Source organism: Salmo salar, chromosome 06, assembly GCF_965601325.2.
Source record: "Salmo salar chromosome 06, fSalSal1, whole genome shotgun sequence".
NCBI lineage: Eukaryota > Metazoa > Chordata > Actinopteri > Salmoniformes > Salmonidae > Salmo > Salmo salar.
In genome coordinates this window covers 85363230-85386420 of record NC_138296.1, presented here as the reverse complement: position 1 = coordinate 85386420, position 23191 = coordinate 85363230, and the positions used below count along the sequence as shown (strand labels likewise).

Here is a 23191-nt window from a genome sequence, read left to right as displayed (position 1 = left end):
CTCCTCCTGCTACTGCTCCTCCTCCTCCTGCTACTGCTGCTACTGCTACTGCTCATCCTGCTACTGCTCCTCCTGCTGCTACTACTCATCCTCCTGCCACTGCTCCTGCTGCTGCTGCTTCTCCTCCTGCTACTGCTACTGCTGCTCCTCCTCCTTCTCCTACTGCTCCTCCTCCTCCTCCTGCTACTGCTGCTCCTCCTCCTCCTCCTGCCACTGCTCCTGCTGCTGCTGCTCCTCCTCCTGCTACTGCTACTGCTGCTCCTCCTCCTTCTCCTGCTGCTCCTCCTCCTCCTCCTGCTACTGCTCCTGCTGCTACTGATCCTCCTCCTGCTATTGCTCCTCCTCCTGCTACTTCTCCTGCTGCTCCTCCTCCTCATCCTGCTACTGCTCCTGCTGCTCCTCCTCCTCCTCCTGCTACTGCTACTGCTGCTCCTCCTCCTGCTACTGCTACTGCTGCTACTGCTCCTCCTCCTGCTATTGCTCCTCCTCCTGCTACTGCTGCTACTGCTCCTCCTCCTGCTACTGCTCCTCCTCCTGCTACTGCTCCTGCTGCTCCTCCTCCTACTGCTACTGCTCCTGCTGCTACTGCTCCTCCTCCTGCTACTGCTCCTCCTCCTGCTACTGCTCCTGCTGCTCCTCCTCCTACTGCTACTGCTCCTGCTGCTACTGATCCTCCTCCTGCTACTGCTCCTGCTGCTCCTCCTCCTCCTCCTGCTGCTACTGCTCCTCCTCCTGCTATTGCTCCTCCTCCTGCTACTGCTCCTGCTCCTGCTGCTCCTCCTCCTCCTCCTGCTACTACTACTGCTGCTACTGCTCCTCCTCCTGCTACTGCTCCTGCTGCTCCTCCTCCTCCTCCTGCTACTGCTCCTGCTGCTCCTCCTCCTCCTCCTGCTATTGCTCCTCCTCCTGCTACTGCTACTGCTGCTACTGCTCCTCCTCCTGCTACTGCTCCTGCTGCTCCTCCTCCTCCTCATGCTACTGCTACTGCTGCTACTGCTCCTGCTGCTCCTCCTCCTCCTCCTGCTATTGCTCCTCCTCCTACTGCTACTGCTGCTACTGCTCCTCCTCCTGCTACTGCTCCTGCTGCTCCTCCTCCTCCTCCTGCTACTGCTGCTACTCCTCCTCCTCCTGCTACTGCTCCTGCTGCTCCTCCTCCTCCTCCTGCTACTGCTCCTGCTGCTCCTCCTCCTCCTCATGCTACTGCTACTGCTGCTACTGCTCCTGCTGCTCCTCCTCCTCCTCCTGCTATTGCTCCTCCTCCTACTGCTACTGCTGCTACTGCTCCTCCTCCTGCTACTGCTCCTGCTGCTCCTCCTCCTCCTCCTGCTACTCCTCCTCCTGCTACTGCTACTCCTCCTCCTGCTACTGCTACAGCTGCTACTGCTCCTCCTCCTGCTACTGCTCCTGCTGCTCCTCCTCCTCCTCTTGCTACTGCTACTGCTGCAACTGGTCCTCCTCCTGCTACTCTCCTGCTGCCCCTCCTCCTTCTCTTGCTACTGCTACTGTTCCTCCTCCTGCTACTGCTCCTGCTGCTCCTCCTCCTCCTCCTGCTACTGCTCCTGCTGCTCCTCCTCCTCCTCCTGCTACTGCTACTGCTGCTACTGCTCCTCCTCCTGCTATTGGTCCTCCTCCTGCTATTGCTCCTGCTGCTCCTCCTCCTGCTACTGCTGCTACTGCTCCTCCTCCTGCTACTGCTCCTGCTGCTCCTCCTCCTCCTCCTGCTACTGCTACTGCTGCTACTGCTCCTCCTCCTGCTACTGCTCCTGCTGCTCCTCCTCCTCCTCCTGCTACTGCTCCTGCTGCTCCTCCTCCTCCTCCTGCTACTGCTCCTGCTACTGCTCCTGCTGCTCCTCCTCCTCCTCCTCCTGCTACTGCTCCTGCTGCTCCTCCTCCTGCTCCTGCTGCTACTGATCCTCCTTCTGCTACTGCTCCTCCTCCTCCTCCTGCTACTGCTCCTGCTACTGCTACTGCTGCTACTGCTCCTCCTCCTGCTACTGCTCCTGCTGCTCCTCCTCCTCCTCCTCCTGCTACTGCTGCTCTTCCTCCTGCTACTGCTGCTGCTGATCTTCCTCCTGCTATTGCTCCTCCTCCTGCTACTGCTCCTGCTGCTCCTCCTCCTCCTCCTCCTCCTGCTACTGCTCCCGCTGCTCCTCCTCCTGCTACTGCTACTACTGATCCTCCTCCTGCTACTGCTGCTCCTCCTCCTGCTACTGCTCCTGCTGCTCCTCCTCCTGCTACTGCTCCTGCTGCTACTGATCCTCCTCCTGCGACTGCTCCTCCTACTGCTGCTACTCCTCCTACTGCTGCTATGCCATCCTCCTCTTTCATGTTGTCTAGAAGGTCTATGGTTTTGTCATACAGTACATGCTTTTAGTTTTTGTTGTCCCAGGCTACCTGGCTAAAATGCTTGCTTGTTAGTCTAACTTCCGTTCATGGGCAACGATGTGCCAGGCCAGTTAGTTAACATTAGCCTGCTACGTCTAGTTACATATTGAACGTCCATCCTCTCAGGCACAATGTATTCATTTGTGGTTGGATCAGAATCGCTGTTTTAATCATTGGCCAGTAGGAGAATTAAGTTAAAAACACAAGTTGAAATCCCTATCTCCCTCCAAGGCTAATTTAGGAAAGGGATGATTTTAGCTAGCTAGTTGGCCAATGAAGGTCAATGAAACAACGAGGTCATGCAACAATTCAAAAAAAAAATTCTGTCAATGACGTTTGGCTTCTGATGTGTTGTGATTGGTGTGACGCCAAATTCAAACCGGTGCTGGGACCATTCACAGCTGAGCTCACTCAGTTTAGCTCAACACTGATTGGCTATTATTTTATAAACGTTTTTATCAAGGGAGGCCATTGCATTCAATGCTACGGGCAGCAACAATGTTACACTCTTTTTGACCAGACAGCATCAGATAGATGGGCTACACATACAGAGGCAGAGAGGTGCTGTTTCGCTCAGATGCTTTATCCGGTGAGATACATTCAGCCTCTTGCAAATTTGAAGGACATTTATGAAACACAGAAATATGAAAGATACCTTATTTTGTATGTTTTGGGGGGGAGCCTGGCTTCCCTTGGAATCCATTATATGCCACTGTGCATGAGTCAGCCAGGCAGCCACTCAGGGCTCACCCCCTTTAATGCTGAGTCTGAGCCTGCCATTAGGGCTTTCTCCTTTAATGCTGAGTCTGAGCCTGCCATTAGGGCTTTCTCCTTTAATGCTGAGTCTGAGCCTGCCATTAGGGCTTTCTCCTTTAATGCTGAGTCTGAGCCTGCCATTAGGGCTTTCTCCTTTAATGCTGAGTCTGAGCCTGCCATTAGGGCTTTCCCCTTTAATGCTGAGTCTGGGCCTGGGCTTTCCTGACAGCTAATCCGTCTACCGAGGTAGACGAGTGCATGGAGAGGTGGAGAGATGGAGGGTTTGAGAGGAGGAGAGATGGAGGGGGAGTGGTGGAGAGATGGAGTGGTGGAGAGATGGAGGGTTTGAGAGGAGGAGAGATGGAGGGGGGAGTGGTGGAGAGATGGAGTGGTGGAGAGATGGAGGGTTTGAGAGGAGGAGAGATGGAGGGGGAGTGGTGGAGAGATGGAGTGGTGGAGAGATGGAAAGGTGGATGGGGTGGAGAGATGGAGAGGTGGAGAGATGGAGAGGTGGAGGGGTGGAGTGATGGAGAGGTGGAGGGGTGGAGTGATGGAGAGGTGGAGAGGTGGAGAGATGGAGAGGTGGAGGGGTGGAGTGATGGAGAGGTGGAGGGGTGGAGTGATGGAGTGATGGAGAGGTGGAGAGGTGGAGAGATGGAGAGGTGGAGGGGTGGAGTGATGGAGAGGTGGAGGGGTGGAGTGATGGAGAGGTGGAGGGGTGGAGTGATGGAGACATGGAGGGATGGAGTGATGGGAAAGCCATTCTTGGTTATTTTTTCTATGCTCCCTTTCGTTCTTTCTTTCTCTCTGTCTTTCTTGTTCATTTGTTCTTTTATCGCCTCTCTCTCCCTCTCTCTCTCTGTCTCTCTCGCTCTGTCTCTATCTGTCTCTCTTTCTGTCGCTCGATTTCTCTCTCTCTGTCGCTCTCTCTCTCCCTCCCTCTTTACTGCAGGAGGGCAGATCTGAGAAGCAGGCCCTTTCCTCTCCTTCCCTGCAGCCACTGCTGTCTCTCTCTCTCTCTCTTCCCTCCTACCTCATTCCCTCATCACCCCTCCTCCTCTCGCTGCTCTCAATACCTTCATTTTCAGCCCCCCTCTCAAATGTCAGGATGGCACATGAGTGGGAGGCAGCAGCAGTTCCATCTGAATGGAGAACAGTCTATGTTTTCTCCGATATGAGAGGATTGGGTCAGGGGAGGGATTTAGAGGAGAGAGGGAAGATCTCAATTGCATACTCCTCGCGTCCTCTGTCCTCGTCTCCTTTTCAAAATCCATTGGATGAGAAAGCCAGATGTCACTCCCCTCTGACCTTCTCCTCCAATGAGTTTTGAGAAGGAGGATAGGAGAGAGGACAGAGAACGTAAGGAGTATGCAATTGAGATTCTCCCAGTGTGAGGGTGTTTGACACCAGGAGAAATGTGTGTGTGTTTGTGTGTTGGTGAAGGTTGTCCGTTACGTCGCAGCTAGAAGACATTGCTAATTTATCTCCCAGGGAGGATTAGATTGAGTGGGTAGTCTTGCTGAGATACACACACTGAGAAACACGCACACACACAAACGCACAAGCAAACAAGAAAAAGCACACACACACATACACATTCACACACGCACACACACACACACACAGACACACTGTGTGTGATGACTCAGAAGGGTGCAGCTGGAGTTGATAAGGCCCCAGTCGTGAGGATGAGCTGTCAGCACAAATGATCTCTCAATGACAGTGTGTGTGTATGTATCTGCATGCGTGCATTCGTTTGTGTGTGTGTGTGTGTTTGCGTGTTTGCGTCTGGGTGTGTGTGTGTTTGCGTCTGGGTGTGTGTGTGTGTGTGTGTGTGTGTGTGTGTGTGTGTGTGTGTGTGTGTGTGTGTGTGTGTGTGTGTGTGTGCGTGTGCGTGTGCGTGTGCGTGTGCGTGTGCGTGTGCGTGTGTCAGCCATAACATTTCATTTGTAAGGCACAGTCTTGCCCACCACCGCTGTGGCTCTGAGTCTTGCTGTGTTCACTGCTTGACAGTCCATCTTATTGTAAGCCCAGAGGTGCTTTGATCAAGTCGCAGTCTGTCTCCTCTCATTACCTACAGTTTTTTTGCCTGATGACAGCTGCACCTGTGCTGTGGACCCAATCGAGACAGGAGCTGAAATATTTACAGAAGTGGCCTCTGTCATAGTGATTTAATGCTAGAGAGTGAAGATGTGAAGATGTTTCCTCCTGTGTGTGCACCGCATGTCCACTTGAGAAATTCATTTGGTTTGATGATTCGGATGTCAAATATCTGATCACTGTTGTTGGGTTTGAATCAGTGGCGTAGGCAGAAATCCATTGATGGCAGGTCCAGCATAACATTAGGTGGGCCAAACTTTGGGCTCTCAAATTTTGGGCTCCCTGACAGAGCAGTAATAATCCAGGGCCGGTGCCCTGACAGAGCAGTAATAATCCAGGGCCGGTGCCCTGACAGAGCAGTAATAATCCAGGGCCGGTGCCCTGACATAGCAGTAATAATCCAGGGCCGGTGCCCTGACAGAGCAGTAATAATCCAGGGCCGGTGCCCTAACAGAGCAGTAATACTCCAGGGCCGGTGCCCTGACAGAGCAGTAATAATCCAGGGCCGGTGCCCTGACAGAGCAGTAATAATCCAGGGCCGGTGCCCTGACAGAGCAGTAATAATCCAGGGCCGGTGCCCTGACAGAGCAGTAATAATCCAGGGCTGGTACCCTGACAGAGCAGTAATAATCCAGGGCCGGTGCCCTGACAGAGCAGTAATAATCCAGGGCCGGTGCCAGAATGAATCAGTTGAATGGACATTTCTAAACGTTGGCTCTGTTTTTTCCCCCTGTGTGCCTGTACAAGAGTTTTGTAATGGGTGTCATAATAAAGACCATTTCTACCTATCTGCGCGCCAGTATTTTTATATGCGCATTTCCTTGGAACAGTCTCATTTCAATAATAACGGTTAATCGTAAAAAATATGAATTAAAATGATAAAAATCTAAATGTTAAAATTCAACTAATGCAAGAGCACCAGCCTTTGCTAAATGGACACATTGACAGCCTACACCGTGATTCATTGGCGGCTAAATAAATTAGGCATTGCACTCAGAGATAGCCTATAGGCCAATACAGCAGTAGGCCTATAACTTCCATCTTCAACTAAGTGAAATACATAAAGGCCTAAAGCAGACAAATAAAAACAGTAGAAAATATCCTGATGAAAATTCAGGTTCTTTCAATTGGATGAATCTCTTTATACCGCCTGTCTGCCTCCCTTTTTATATATCTTGACTTGAGCTATTGCTAGTGATGTGCAACATTGTATGAACTCAGCTGGTTGGCGTGCTCCCTCAACGTTATCAGGACAGAGAAACCACCGGTGGCGATTTTAGCATGTAAATCTTGGTGGGGCAAACAAACAAAAAAAGTGGTCTGTATGCCAGCAAAGCCACTACACAACATCATGCTAAACAATACATGAATTGCACTATAACGGTGACAAACGGTGCCCACAAACTGTTAGGGCCTACATAAAGCTGTCCCAAAAGCAGAGTCCACAAAGCAGTTCCAACACCTTACCACTACTAGGACGGACGAAGTCAATATAACTATTTGTTCAGCACTTTTGAATTTCAGAACATGGGCCGTTCTTACAGTGTTGTACACCAAGTCAGAACCGTAGGATAAATAAAGGGAACATATAAGCAGACAATGAAAGCTCTTAAAATATTCAATGATTACATTTCTCTAAAACAGGTTATAGGCTACATGTGCACCACCAAGACAGAACAGTAGGCGAAATTAAGAGGTGAAAATAGACCAAATTATTAGGGTGAGGCACATTGGCTACTAACAGCTTACTACACAATATACACTTAGTATTACTTTTACTTATCTACAGTATACATATCTCCCTGGCATTTTACATAATTTATGAAGCAGCATACACAACATTTTTGGAATTATTTAATTTAGACAGGAGTAATTATATAATTTTGGCAAAATATCAATTGACTTTAGGGGAAGCCAACATCCGCGCCAACTTTCCTTTCCAATTCGCAAGTGACTGAAATGAGAGATCTGTATATAATGACAAGATGCTCATGTCTCCGCCCAAACAATGCGAGTCGTTGTCCCAAAGGCGGGAATGCAGGTGACAAGCCTAGGTCTGCATATTATGCCCATACAAACGCATTGGGTTTATTCAGGACAGATTTAGGCGAGAGTGAGCCCTTTCGCTTCGCCTCTTCCTCTTTGCCAAAACTAGCGAGCAAAACAGCGCCGCTCTCTCTTACTATAGCCCATGTATCTGATGCTGTCTGGCCAGAAAAAGTATGACATGCCATACACCTTTTGTCCAGACAGCATCAGATACATGGTCAACACATACGGAGACAGAGAGGTGCTGTTTCGCTGTCCAGACAGCATCAGATACATGGTCAACACATACGGAGACAGAGAGGTGGTGTTAATCTCACTTGGATTCTTTATCTGAGAATGATGCGTCTTTCAGTCAGTGCGTGTCTCGGTCAAATAAATGATCATTATTTCAATCTTTTATTTGGACGGGCAAGGAGGTTTTATTTGGACCGGGCAGCCCATAACACCTGCCCGGTAATAATCTCAATAGGCAGACATAGCTTATATAGACTAGAACAGCCTTTTCTTAGTAATGGAAATCGATTATATCATAGTCTATGTGGGTTTTAATGACATTATTAAGGGCAGTTCTGAAAAGTTGAAATTGGATTTTAAAGAGTTGATTGACTCTCTCCTGAACACTAACAAAAAACCCATCATATCTGGCCCTCTGTCATCTCTGAATCGCAGCATTGAACTCTTTAGCAGGATTCTTTCTCTTCATAACTGGCCACGTGATTATTGCAGCTCAACGGGTGTAACTTTTGTTGACAATTTCGATACCTTTTGGAATCAAAACACGTTATATAAGGAGGATGGTATCCACCCAAATCATTTGGGTTCCTGGATCATTTCACAGCATCATAAGGCTGTGTTGAGACAATGACTTATCAATGACCCAAGTCCAGCTCAGGTAATCCCTACCATTGTGATGCAGAGTTGTCATAATGTTTCAGCAAATGTACATTATACCAGGGGTGTCAGTAGACACAATGTAAGTAACCTAATGTATGTCCCTTTAACTGGCCTGAATGCCTCAACTGATCCTACAGCTATGGTATGCAGTAATAATGTGCCTATGAACCAGATTTATACTGTTAGCACTAAACCAGTGTGCCCTAGGAGCAAGTCCACTGTGAGCAGCTCACCCTGCACTAACATAAATAACATGAGCACATCTACTGCTACTTAGCTTCCCAGTAAAGCAATGAAAGCAAGTAAGCATCCCAGAAGAAAGTGCTCAAAATAGCCCACGTTAACATATGCAGCTTAAGAAACAAGGTTCATGAAATCAATAATTTGCTTGTAACAGATGACATTCACATTCTGACTATCTCTGAAACTCACTTAGATAATACCTTTGATGATACAGTGGTAGCAATACAAGGTTATAACATTTATAGAATATATTCAGAACCACATTCCTGTAAAGATTAGAGAGGATCTCATGGTAAATACTGTTGAAGTAATATGGCTACAGGTTCATCTGCCTCACCTAAAGCTCATTCTGGTGGGAAGCTGCTATAGACCACCAAGTGCTAACAGTCATTATCTGGATAACATGTGTGAAATGCTTGATAATGTATGTGATATCAACAGAGGTATATTTTCTGGGTGATTTAAATATTGACTGGCTTTCATCAAGCTGCCCTCTCAAGAAATATCTTCAAACTGTAACCAGTGCCTGCAACCTGGTTCAGGTTATCAGTCAACCTACCAGGGTATTACAAACAGCACAGGAACGAAATCATCAACATGTATTGATCACATCTTTACTAATGCTGCAGAAATTAGCTTGAAAGCAGTATCCAGATCCATCAGATGTAGTGATCACAATATAGTAGCCATATTTAGGAAAACCAAAGTTCCAAAGGCTGGGCCTAATATAGTGTATAAAAGGTCATACAATAAGTTTTGTAGTGATTCCTATGTTGTTGATGTAAAGAATATCTGTTGGTCCGTGGGATGTAATGAGGAGCAAACAGACACTGCACTTGACACATTTATGAAATTGCTTATTCCAGTTACTAATAAGCATGCACACCCATTCAGAAAATGACTGTAAAAACTGTTAAATCCCCTTGGATTGATGAGGAATTGAAAAATGGTATGGTTGAGAGGGATGGAAAATAAGTCTGGCTGCACAACCGTTTGGCAAACGTACTGCAAATGGAGAAATCATGTGACTAAACTGAACAAAAAGAAGAAGAAACTACACTATGAAACCAAGATAAATGAAATAAAGACTGGTAGTAAAAAGCTTTGGAGCACCTTAAATTAAATTCTTTGAAAAAAGGCAAACTCAGCTCCATCATTCATTGAAAGATATGGCTCATTCATTACAAAACCGACTGATATTGCCAACTACTTTAATGATTTTTTCATTGGCAAGATTAGCAAACTTAGGCATGACATGCCAGCAACAAATGCTGACACTACACATCCAAGTATAACTGACCAAGCATTGCAATTTTAAATTCCATAAAGTTAGAGTGGAAGAGGTGAAAAAATAATTGGTGTCTATCAACAATGACAAGCCACCGGGTCTGACAACTTGGATGGAAAATTACTGAGGATAATAGCGGACGATATTGCCACCCCTACTTGCCACATCTTCAATGTAAACCTACTAGAAAGTGTGTGCCCTCAGGCTTGGAGGGAAGCAAAATTCATTCCGCTACCTGAGGATAGTAAAGCCCCCTTTACTGGCTTAAATAGCTAACCAATCAGCCTGTTACCAACCCTGAGTAAACTTTTGGAAGAATGTGTGTTTGACCAGATACAACGCTATTTTACAGTAAACAAATTGACAACAAACTTTCACCATGTTTATAGGGAAGGACAGTCAACAAGCACAGCACTTACACAAATGACTGATGATTGGCTGAGAGAAATTGATGATACAAATATTGTGGGGACTGTTTTGTTAGACTTTAGTGCGGCCTTTGACATTATTGATCATAGTCTGCTGCTGGCAAAACTTATGTGTTATGGCTTTACACCCCCTGCTATATTGTGGATAAAGAGTTACCTCTCTAACAGAACACAGAGTGTGTTCTTTAATGGAAGCCTCTCCAACATAATCCAGGTAGAATTAGGAATTACCTAAGGCAGCTGTCCAGGCCCTTTACTTTTTTTCTATCTTTACTAATGAATTGCCACTGGCTTTGAGGAAAGCCAGAGTGTCTATGTATATGGATGACTCAACACTATACATGTCAGCTACTACAGTACAGTGACTGAAATGACTGCAACACTTAACAAAGAGTTGCAGTTAGTTTCAGAGTGGGTGGCAAGGAATAAATTAGTCCTAAATATTTCTAAAACTAAAAGCATTGTATTTGGGACAAATCATTCACTAAACCCTAAACCTCAACTAAATCTAATAATGTGGAAATTGAGCAAGTTGAGGTGACTAAACTGCTTGGAGTAGCCCTAGATTGTAAACTGTCATGGTCAAACATATTGATACAACAATAGCTAAGATGGAGAGAAGTATGTCCATGATAAGGTACTTGACAGCACTGTCAGCAGGGCAGGTCCTACAGGCCCTAGTTTTGTTTCACCTGGACTACTATTCAGTCATGTGGTCAGGTGCCACAAAAAAGGAAAATTGCAGTTGGTTCAGAACAGGGCAGCACGGCTGGCCCTTGGATGTACACAGAAAGCTAATATTAATAATACGCATGTCAATCTCTCCTGGCTCAAAGTGGAGGAGAGATTGACTTTGTCACTGCTTGTATTTATGAGAGGTATTGACATGTTGAATGCACCGAGCTGTCTGTCTGAACTACAGGCACACAGCTCAGACACCCATGCATACCCCACAAGACATGCCACAAGAGGTCTCTTCACAGACCCAAGTCCAGAACAGACTATGGGAGGCACACAGTACAAAATAGAGCCATGACTACATGGAACTCTATTCCACATCAAGTAACTCATGCAAACAGTAAAATTAGATTTAAAAAACAGATAAAAAAACACCTTATGGAACAGCGGGGACTGTGAAGTAACACAAACATAGGCAGAGACATGCATACACACAAACACGATAGCATACGCACTATACACACATGTACACATGGATTTTGTACTGTATATACTGTATGTGGTAGTGGTGGAGTAGGGGCTTGAGGGCACACGGTCTGTGAATGTATTGTAATGTTTTTAAAATTTTATAAACTGCCTTAATTTTTCTGGACGCCAGGAAGGGGCTGCCTTGGCAGCAGCTAATGGGGATACATGATACATACAAATACAAATTAATGAGTCAAAATGCAGGAGATCAAGTGCACCTACAATATATTCTGTGTTATCAATTAATTGATCAATAGCCTATAAGGACTAGTGCATGGGCTATTTACATTGACTGGAAATATTGTTTCATGCATTTGCCTATTTTCATATATAATAAGAGAGGTGTGATTTTCTCCATGTAGGCCTACCCTTTGTTAGAAATAACTTAGAGTTCCCTTATATTTCAAAACTCGAGTCTTAAGCTAGGCTGTATGATGACGCTGGTAATATGTCAGTTGTTATAGTCTATTACTTGCAAGGCACATCGGAGTATAAATTGAAATATAAATATATGTTATTTTTTTCACTGGACTGATGTTCATGTCTCAGCTGAAGGAGGGAGACGAAGTAGAGGAGGGAGGGTTCGAAGTGGAGGGGGTCGAAATGGAGGAGGGAGGGGGTCGAAGTGGAGAAGGGAGGGGGTCGAAGTGGAGGGGGTCGAAGTGGAGGAGGGAGGGTTCGAAGTGGAGGAGGGAGGGTTCGAAGTGGAGGGGTTCGAAGTGGAGGAGGGAGGGGGTCGAAGTGGAGGGGGTCGAAGTGGAGAAGGGAGGGGTCGAAGTGCAGGGGGTCGAAGTGGAGGAGGGAGGGGGTCGAAGTGGAGGGGGTTGAAGTGGAGGGGGTCGAAGTGGAGGAGGGAGGGGGTCGAAGTGGAGGGGGTCGAAGTGGAGGAGGGAGGAGGTCGAAGAGGAGGGGGTCAAAGTGGAGGGGGTCGAAGTGGAGGAGGGAGGAGGTCGAAGTGGAGGAGGGAGGGGGTCGAAGTGGAGGGGGTCGAAGTGGAGGGGGTCGAAGTGGAGGAGGGAGGGGGTCGAAGTGGAGGGGGACGAAGTGGAGGAGGGAGGGGGTCGAAGTGGAGGGGGTCAAAGTGGAGGGGGTCAAAGTGGAGGAGGGAGGGGGTCGAAGTGGAGGAGGGAGGAGGTCGAAGTGGAGGGGGTCGAAGTGGAGGGGGTCGAAGTGGAGGAGGGAGGAGGTCGAAGTGGAGGAGGGAGGGGGTCGAAGTGGAGGAGGGAGGGGGTCGAAGTGGAGGAGGGAGGGGGTCGAAGTGGAGGAGGGAGGGGGTCGAAGTGGAGGAGGGAGGAGGTCGAAGTGGAGGGGGTCGAAGTGGAGGGGGTCGAAGTGGAGGAGGGAGGGGGTCGAAGTGGAGGAGGGAGGAGGTCGAAGTGGAGGGGGTCGAAGTGGAGGGGGTCGAAGTGGAGGAGGGAGGGGGTCGAAGTGGAGGAGGGAGGGGGTCGAAGTGGAGGGGGTAAGGGGAGGAGGGAGGAGGTCGAAGTGGAGGGGGTCGAAGTGGAGAAGCATATTTCATGATTTCTAAAAGTGTTGAATAAAAACAGTGTTGTAGTGCTGATCGTTGTCTCTGAACAGTCTTTAAGGCCCTGCATTAGATTAATGCAATCAGTGAGGATATAAAGGGGCACTGGAGGCCCTTCATGGTGAAATCACTGATATCAAATAATTTGGCAAATGCTCCAACATCCTCTTCAATACACAGTCTCTTTGTTCAGACATTTTACTTGTTTTCTCTAACCAAGTTGGCTAGTGAGTCTTAGCTAGCTAGCTAACGGTGAATAGCCTCCACGGCGTAGCCTAGTCTGCACAGCGATAGCTACTGTTTACTGCACATGGTATAGGTTCGAAGTGACTTGCATAAACCCGCTCATTACTTTAAAATTGAGAAGCCATTTTTGAAAATATATAATCAAGCATAATTCAAATTCATTACATCGGCCTAAATGAAATATATTTTATGTACAGCATTAGATTTTATGTAAGATGTCCTTGAGTGTCTTGAAAGGCATCTGCCAAATAAAATGTATTATTATTATTGTCAATATACACTCAGTGGTCAGTTTATTAGCTACACCACATCGTTTACGAAAGTGGTTTGCTCCGAAAGACAGTAAGCCACATCACTTGGACATGGCTTGCTATATAAAGCCAACAGACAGGCTTGGAGGCATTCAGTTACTGTTTGATTGAACGTTATAATGGGAAAAACGATTGATTTAAGCAACTTTGAGTGTGGTATGATCATCAGCGCCAGTCACGCCGGTTCCAGTATTTCAGAAACGGACGGTTTCCTGGGCTTTACCGAGGGTTTACCGAGAATGGTGCGACGAACAAAAAACATCCAGTCAGCGGTAGTCCTGTGGGAGAAAACAGCTCATTGATAAGAGGTCAAAGGAGAATGGCAAGAATTGAGCAAGATAACAGGTGGGCCACAAACAGGCAAATAACGCTGCAGTACAACAGTACAACGCTGGTTCTTGTCACGGATGGGCTATTGCAGCAGACAACCACACCAGGTTCCACTCCTATCAGCTAAAAACAAGAAGAAGCAGCTCCAGTGGGCATGAGATCACCAACACTGGACAACTGAGGAGTCAGACGAATCCCGGTTCCTGCTGCTTCAGGATTTGGCGTAAGCAGCATGAGTCCATGGCCCCATCCTGCCTGGTGTCAATGGTACAGTCTGGTAGAGGTGGTGTAATGGTGTGGGGAATGTTTACCTGGCACACATTAGGTCCCTTGATACTAATTGAGAAACGTTTCCATGCCCTGAACAATTCAGTCTGTTCTGGGGGCAAAGGGGGGGTCCGACCTGGTACTAGATAGGTGGACCTAATAAACTGGCCTCTGAGTGTATATCCCTTTCGTTTACCCACCCCCTCCCTACTGCTTGCTTTGAATTCCATGTGATGGTGTATGCATGTTTAGGCCAGTGCTTGACTTGACTTGGACTGAAATACAGTTGAAGTCGGAAGTTTACATACACTTAGGCTTGAGAGTCATTAAAACTAGTTTTTCAACCAGTCCACAAATTTCTTGTTAACAAACTATAGTTTTGGCAAGTCGGTTAGGACATCTACTTCGTGCATGACACAAGTCATTTTCCCAACAATTGTTGACAGACAGATTATTTCACTCTATCACAATTCCAGTGGGTCAGAAGTTACATACACTAAGTTGACTGTGCCTTTAAACAGCTTGTAAATTACAGAAAATGATGTCATGGCTTTAGAAGCTTCTGATAGGCTTATTGACATCAGTTGAGTCAGTTGGAGGTGTACCTGTGGATGTATTTCAAGGCCTACCTTCAAACTCAGTGCCTCTTTTCAAACTTAGTGCCTCTTTGCTTGACATCATGGGAAAATCTAAAGAAATCAGCCAAGACCACAGAAAAAAGTCTGGTTCATCCTTGGGAGCAATTTCCAAACGCCTGAAGGTACCACATTCATCAGTACAAACAATAGTACGCAGTATAAACACCATGGGACCCTGCATCCGTCATACCGCTCAGGAAGGAGACGCGTAAAGTCTCCAAGAGATGAACATACTTTGGTGCAAAAAGTACAGAACAACAGCAAATTACCTTGTGAAGATGCTGGAGGAAACAGGTACAAAAGTATCTTTATCCACAGTAAAACGAGTCCTATATTGACATAACCTGAAAGGCCACTCAGCAAGGAAGAAGCAACTGCTCCAAAACCGCAATAAAATAGCCAGACTACGGATTGCAACTGCACATGGGGACAAAGATCGTACTTTTTGGAGAAATGTCCTCTGGTCTGATGAAACAAAAATACAACTGTTTGGCCATAATGACCATTGTTATGTTTCGAGGAAAAAGTGGTTAGGCTTGCAAGCCAAAGAACACCATCCCAACCGTGAAGCACGGGGGTGGCAGCATCATGTTGTGGGGGTGCTTTGCTGCATGAGGGACTGGTGCACAAAATAGATGGCATCATGAGGGAGGAAAATTATGTGGATATATTGAAGCAACATCTCAAGACATCAGTCAGGAAGTTAAAGCTTGGTTGCAAATGGGTCTTCCAAATGGACAATGACCCCAAGCATACTTCCAAAGTTGTGGCAAAATGGCTTAAGGACAACAAAGTCAAGGTATTGGAGTGGCCATCACAAAGCCCTGACCTCAATCCTATAAAACATTTGAATGCAGAACTGAAAAAGCACGTGCTAGCAAGGAGGCCTACAAACCTGACTCGGTTACACCAGCTCTGTCAAGAGGAATGGGCCAAAATGCACCTAACTTATTGTGGGAAGCTTGTGGAAGGCCACCCGAAACGTTTGACCCAAGTTAAACAATTTAAAGTCAATGCTACCAAATACTAATTGAGTGTATGTAAACTTTTGATGTGATGAATGTGATGAAAGAAATAAAAGCTGAAATAAATAATTCTCTTTACTATTATTCTGACATTTCACATTCTTAAAATAAAGTGGTGATCCTAACTGACCTAAGACAGGGAATTTTTACTAGGATTAAATGTCAGGAATTGTGAAAAACTGAGTTTAAATGTATTTGGCTAAGGTGTATGTAAACTTCCGACTTCAACTGTAGGTGCCGATACTCATTTCGGTGCCGAGACTGTTTAAATTTAGGTGCAGGAATTCCTCAATACTTTTGAGATAATATTCTATAGGAGGTTCAGGGACTGAAGCAGAAGAAAATTGTAGGTGCCGTTGCTCAGTTCCGGTGAGCTCCTGGCCAAGTCAAGTACTGTAGTGTGTTTAGGTAAAATTACAAATAATCTGTTTTAAACACTGACAAGGGGAGAATAAAAAATATATACTATATATGTATGTTTTTGTTGCTCAATCTGATTACATTTTTTTTTTGCCTTTACCTCCCTTATCTCACATCATTTGCTCACATTGTATATAGTCTTATTTGTTTTTTTGTATTTTTTGTTTTTTTTGTATTATTTTAGTATTTATTTTTTTAATTTTTTTAATATTTTTTTCTACTGCATCATTGATTGTATGTTTGTTTTACTCCATGTGTAACTCTGTGTTTTTGTATGTTGTCGAACTGCTTTGCTTTATCTTGGCCAGGTCGCAATTGTAAATGAGAACTTGTTCTCAACTTGCCTACCTGGTTAAATAAAGATGAAATAAAAAAATAAAAAACATGGGCCTGGCTTCCCAGTGGGTGGGCCTGGCTCCCCAGTGGGTGGGCCTGCGCCCACCCAAACCCACACGTGCCTATGCCCCTGGTTTGAATGTTTTTTAATGGCTGCCGAACTGTCTCTTTGCTCTGTTGACAGGACCAGCACAGGTAGACAACTCCCTCAGACAACTCACTCAACAGGTCAAACTTAACCGACCTGACCTATGACCTCTGCCCAGAAAAATAGACGCACTCCCACTAACCATTTGAAACACAAAATCACATGAGAGGGAGCGAACACAGCAGACATGAAAAAGATATATATCGGCAAAACGGCCCTAAAAGTCTCCCGAAATGGCAGTAAACATCAGAAAAAGAGGTAAGAGAGAATAATTCAGAAGCTATTCATCCCTCCATCTCTCCATCTGCCCACTGGGTTCATTTCATCCTCCCCATCTTTGTCAAGTGGTCGTGAACAACTCAAACGTCCGTCCTCCTAACAGAATCATTATCCCGCCTCATTGTTTTCTCACCGCCGACCGCCATCTAAATGAAAACACTCATTACCGTGTGACTCAGCTGCCGTTTCCAGAGGTCACTAATGTGTGATTCCCATTGGGAGATTGACTTCATAAACTCATTCTATTGTCATGTAACAAACACCTGTGGTGAGCCATGCATCGTGTTGCTAGTACCTGGCAAGGGGGTTGTTATGCAGTAGCATGAAAAGCATTCAAACAGTGCCCCCCAAAAAATATTTTACTAACCATTGGTTATAGAATGGGATGATATTCAAATATTAGGATATTGTTATTCCATTTAGTCATAAACGTGTTAGGTGTGAAACTTAGAGCAAGTAGGAAGGTAACTGGAGATGAGTAATACAAAACACAGGAGGGAATAACAGTATTATCACTCCACTTACTGTACCTTCTTTAATTTATTTTTTATCTCAGAAGCAATAGCTTAGTTTTCAGTCATATGTTAAGAGCACGTTCTGCTTGCCTTAATGGGAATCTGAAACGTTGTTGCATGTGTATCATGGGCTTTGGTGGTTGTGTTTTGTCTGTGTGCTGTAGGAGTGTGTGTGTTTGGAATGTGGATTGGATCATTTGTGTGTATGTGTTTGCGTCGTTCTGGTGAATTCATGTAATTTGCACAGTCATTGTATTCAGTTTAATTCAAGATATTATCTCCATGATTAAAACCCCCAAAACATTGAAATGATAATTGAATTGCCCTTTTAATTAAGGGACGTCACCTTTAAAAGGAAACATCTTCATTTTCATCCTCTTACGTTTCTCTTGCATTTTGCTACACCCGCAATAACATCAGCTAAATACGTGTGACAATACATTTGATTAGATTTGGCCTCTACCCGCAACCTCTTCCTCATTCTATGATCTTGTTAAGGAGATAGAGGGATGACAGCACAGTGGCCACATCTCTCACCGCTCTCTCCTTCTCTTCCATTTCTCTCTCGCTCTCTCCCTCGCTCTCTGTTATTGGTGATCTCCCAGCGATAGAGTCATTACCATACTTCCTCCATCTGTCCATCAATACAGGCCCATTAGCCTGCCATGGAAACTCAGACCCATCAAAGGGGAGAGGGATACATTTATTTTACTTCTCACACCTACTTGTTATTAGATTGGGTCTCAGGTTGTGCCGGGGCTTTATAAATAGTCCACATTGTGCTCTCGTTGAATTACACATGGGATATTATTATTCAGTGAATTACACATGGGATATTATTATTCAGTGAATTACACATGGGAGATCACTATTCAGTGAATTACACATGGGATATTATTATTCAGTGAACTACGCATGGGAGATCACTATTCAGTGAATTACACATGGGAGATCACTATTCAGTGAATTACACATGGGAGATCACTATTCAGTGAATTACACATGGGATATTATTATTCAGTGAATTACACATGGGATATTATTATTCAGCGAATTACACATGGGAGATCACTATTCAGTGAATTACACACAGGAGGTCACTATTCAGTAAATTACACACGGGATATCACTATTCAGTGAATTACACACAGGGATCACTATTCAGTGAACTACACATGGGAGATCACTACTAACTGAATTACACATGGGAGATCACTATTCAGTGAACTACACATGGGAGATCACTACTAACTGAATTACACACAGGGATCACTATTCAGTGAACTACGCATGGGAGATCACTACTAACTGAATTACACATGGGAGATCACTATTCAGTGAATTACACATGGGAGATCACTATTCAGTGAATTACACATGGGAGATCACTATTCAGTGAATTACACATGGGAGATCACTATTCAGTGAATTACACATGGGAGATCACTATTCAGTGAATTACACATGGGAGATCCCTATTCAGTGAATTACAAATGGGAGATCACTATTTGCTGAATTACACATGGGAGATTACTATTCAGTGAATTACACATGGGGGATCACTATTCAGTGAATTACACATGGGATATCACTATTCAGTGAATCCAAGCCGTCTAAATATTTTCCTTTGATTGATTACAGATCATAGAGCCATATTTCATAGTAGGGTATGTCCCAAATGGCACCCTATTCTCTATAGGGCACTGCTTTTGACCAGAGCCTTCTGGCTAAAAGTAGTGCACTATATAGGGAATAGGGTGCCATTTGTGACAAAGCCTTAGTTTAAAGTGATCCTGTAAGTCACTGTAACCACTCTGGCTGATTATGGTGGTTGTGTTCTGTTCTATGCGTCAAGGTTGTAAAGTATTAGGTGCTAGAGCTGAATGTTACTGGAAGTTAAAGGCAGCCTGAACTTTATATTCTTTAAGTGCATATAGAATATATGATTTGGGAATTCAAAATGTTTTCATCACCACTGTATGATGCATATTTTTCATGGGTCATCACACAACACTCCCATTACATCGTATTTATACTCAATGTAACATACAAAATATGTGCATATAATATAACATGAAGTTACCCCAGTAATATGTATTTTACTATGTCTGATGCCTGGTGTGTGTTTGTGTCCCTCACAGCTCTTTGCAGGAACAGAAGGAGGACCTCCGGAAGCGTCTGTCCTACACCACCCACAAGCTGGAGCTGCTAGAGAGCGAGTTTGACTCCACACGCCAGTACCTGGAGACAGAGCTACGCCGTGCCCAGGAGGAACTCGACAAGTTCACCGACAAACTACGCAGGTATTCCTAACCACATAACCACACCTTTTTTAATCACATTCTATTGATTTTGTGTTTTTCTGTCTGGAAATATATCAGACTGGATAAATATACCAGACTGGATACCTATCAAGGTAAAGCCCTAAAACTAACACAGGATACCTATCAAGGTAAAGCCCTAAAACGAACACAGGATACCTATCAAGGTAAAGCCCTAAAACTAACACAGGATACCTATCAAGGTAAAGCCCTAAAACTAACACAGGATACCTATCAAGATAAAGCCCTAAAACTAACACAGGAATGCATTATCATGACGGACACATAGCATAGACATCATTAATCCAAAGGGTGCAGAATGTGTTCAATTATTAATAGTGTGAGTTGGTAAGCCAGTGTCATTGTGTGTCTCCTGGTAGAATACAAAGCAGCTACTCAGCACTGCAGAGGATCAACCAGGACCTGGAGGATAAGATCCATAGAAATGTAAGTGAAGTGTGCGTGTGTCCGTGCATGCGCATGTATGTGCTTGTGTTTGAGTGTGCGAAAACGTTCATGGATGTTTGTGTACACCTGTAGGTGTGTGTCCAGGCATAAATGTGTGCATATTTGTGTGTGCGTGTTGTGTGTGCGTGTTGTGTGTGTGTGTGTGTGTGTGTGTGTGTGTGTGTGTGTGTGTGTGTGTGTGTGTGTGTGTGTGTGTGTGTGTGTGTGTGTGTGTGTGTGTGTGTGTGTGTGCACGCGCATATGTGCCCATACGTGCATGCATGTTTGTGTACACCTGCAGTTGTGTGTGCATGCACACGCATCTAAGCAAGCAGTGGTCTTTACTCTTTAGAAAAGGCAATGAAAAGCACTGAGCAATGGATTTGAATATGAATATACTAGCTGTTGGTACCACTGACGTTAATTGCAGCCTATTTCAATAGCCTGTCCTCCTTCCTATGGCAGTTGGATAGCAAGCCCATTGTTCTGAGCTAGCCTTGCGACTTACATCTTTGTCAGATGGCAAAAGGAAGGATACAATTAACCATCCTGCCATTCCAGCATTGTACGATCATCATGTGTCTTCTTCCTCGCTCTGAATAGACAGCTGAATATCTCCCTCTGAATCTGTTTAGGAAAAGATAATGAGCTGGAACGTTAAGATGTTGCAGGCTGATAGCGAGGAGGAGTGGAGCGGGTCTTTGCTTCATGGAACGTAGAGGGACTGAATCATTTATCAAAACGCATACGTCTTTTTTTATTGGATGTTAAGCTGTGAATCCTTATCAGTTATATGTCTATTCAGCTCAGATGCTCCCTCTTTAGGGGTTACGAAGGTGATGATGTAGTTATCCTGTGCTCAGTAGATAATTGACAAACTTTTTTTACACTTCACAAACCCCTGATCTGAGTTTATTGCAGTTCGATAGGGAAAAAAACTTAAACATAGTCTCCCTTTCTCTTTTTTAAAGATTTAATAAAAATGTCAAACAAAATATAACCTACAATAAACAGATGCACACAAATTCCAACAAACATCAATGACATCACAGTTGCTCAAAACCACATGTTCCCACAGCATCCATCCCCATCCCATTTGTCTCACTCCAACTTTTACTCTCATTCTTCATACCTTGGACGTTTCCAGTGTATGTAACACTCTATGCCATTATGCCCTCAAATTACACTATTCTATTTCTCTCTGTAACCAACACTTTTTCAATATTTAAATAATAATGTATTTGATTTATCTACTGTCTTAACGATGGAGTTTAAACGTTTTTTCAAAATGATTGACGAGAAAAGTATAGTCCTACCCATTGGGTATCTCACTGCCACCTCATATGCCATGTTTTGAAATATGCAGATAGACCGATTCAAAGTCATCTTAAATTGTAAAACTTTAGACAGGCAACTTTCTAACTCTGCCCATAACTGTTGGACTTCATAGTACTCCCAGAAGGAATGAATTATTGAGTCATTGTTAATTTTCCACTTAAGACATGACTGCCGTTCTGCTGTAGAATTTGTGAATTTTGTATCTTGTACAATACACGACTATATAATCTCCCTCCATCTTGTGCCAATGTCAGTTATTTCTGATATTTAAGTCTTGGTTCCAATACTTTATATTTTCAGTTGGATAGGCTCTCTGCAAGGATTTGTATATCTTTCCTATCATATTAGTATCCTTTTCCAACTCAAATAGGATTTCCTCAACATTGCTCTGATGTCCAAAATAAAATAGCTATGTTTTCCAATCTCGAGGTGAAATATTTTTTTACTGTTGTAAGTGCCAAATAAAGTAACAGGGTTGACCGTAACAGGGTTAACCGTAACAGGGTTGACCGTAACAGGGTTGATCGTAACAGGGTTAACCGTAACAGGGTTGACCGTAACAGGGTTGACCGTAACAGGGTTGACCGTAACAGGGTCGACCGTAACAGGGTTGATCGTAACAGGGTTGACCGTAACAGGGTTGACCGTAACAGGGTTGACCGTAACAGGGTTGATCGTAACAGGGTTGACCGTGACAGGGTTGATCGTAACAGGGTTGACCGTAACAGGGTTGATCGTAACAGGGTTGACCGTTACAGGGTTAACCGTAACAGGGTTGACCGTAACAGGGTTGACGATTTCATCCTAAATCAGCCATGATTCCCCTTGTGATAGGGGAATGAAAGTGTGTTGTGTGCAACAGGGAGGGACAATTGAATGCAAGCTTCACATTTTTATTTTTTATTGTTACAAACATTTTGAGCCTGTCTGTCTGTGGGTAACAGGGTTGACACGTTATGCTCGACCCACTCAGTTTTCCACCACAAAACACCAGAAAGTGGCCAAAAAGAGTAAAGCCTGCTCACCTCCCTTTACACTATGACTTGACTACTAGATGTTCAATGTTTCTTTTGAAAAACATATTTAAAAATGATTATTTCACCATATTAAAACAAGAGTTCGGGTTCACATAACAGCGTTCTTTGGCTTGTAAAATCCAATGTTTGTGGACAATTTCTAGTTAATATATCAAAGGGAAGCAAAGGTACTCATTTTGCGGAATGACCAAACAAAGGTACTCAATTTGTTGGAATGACCAAACAAAACATTTACATACCTTTTATGCACTTACTTCAATAAACACTTTGCGGCCTCCGGTAAAAAAAATAGGTCAACTATGTTTCTGGGATAAGAACAAAATGTTTTATTTTATTTTGGGCAAAAGTAAAGCATGCTTGAAGTTATTGCACTCTTAATCCTCCTGTTGTGTTCGTTTCATGTTAATTAATTCTGTGTTCCCGGTCCAAAATGACAGCCCCATTATAGCTGATTATAAATCCATAATAATACATATATTATCACCTAATGTTGTGTTAGATCTTTTTAATCAACTTAAGTTCTTGTGAACATTACAAGTTTTGAACTTCTATTTGCTATTTATGGCCTCTAGTAATGGCCTTTAGTAAAAAATGCATAATGTATGGATTATTTTGACTATAACAAATACTCAGATGAAACATATTGTGCTATTTATCAC

At 44.4% G+C, this 23191-nt stretch overlaps 1 protein-coding gene across 1 annotated transcript in view; it reads left to right on the top strand.

The window, feature by feature from the left end:
- The window catches only part of LOC106608202 (brain-enriched guanylate kinase-associated protein), a 38185-nt gene that overhangs the window by 5648 nt on the left and 9346 nt on the right, over nt 1-23191 (top strand). The window contains exons 2-4 of the mRNA XM_014206010.3: nt 16632-16853; nt 19531-19692; nt 20091-20157. Coding sequence (XP_014061485.1) covers nt 16783-16853; nt 19531-19692; nt 20091-20157 — 300 coding nt within the window. The 5' untranslated portion in view covers nt 16632-16782. The remainder of the gene's footprint in view (nt 1-16631; nt 16854-19530; nt 19693-20090; nt 20158-23191) is intronic.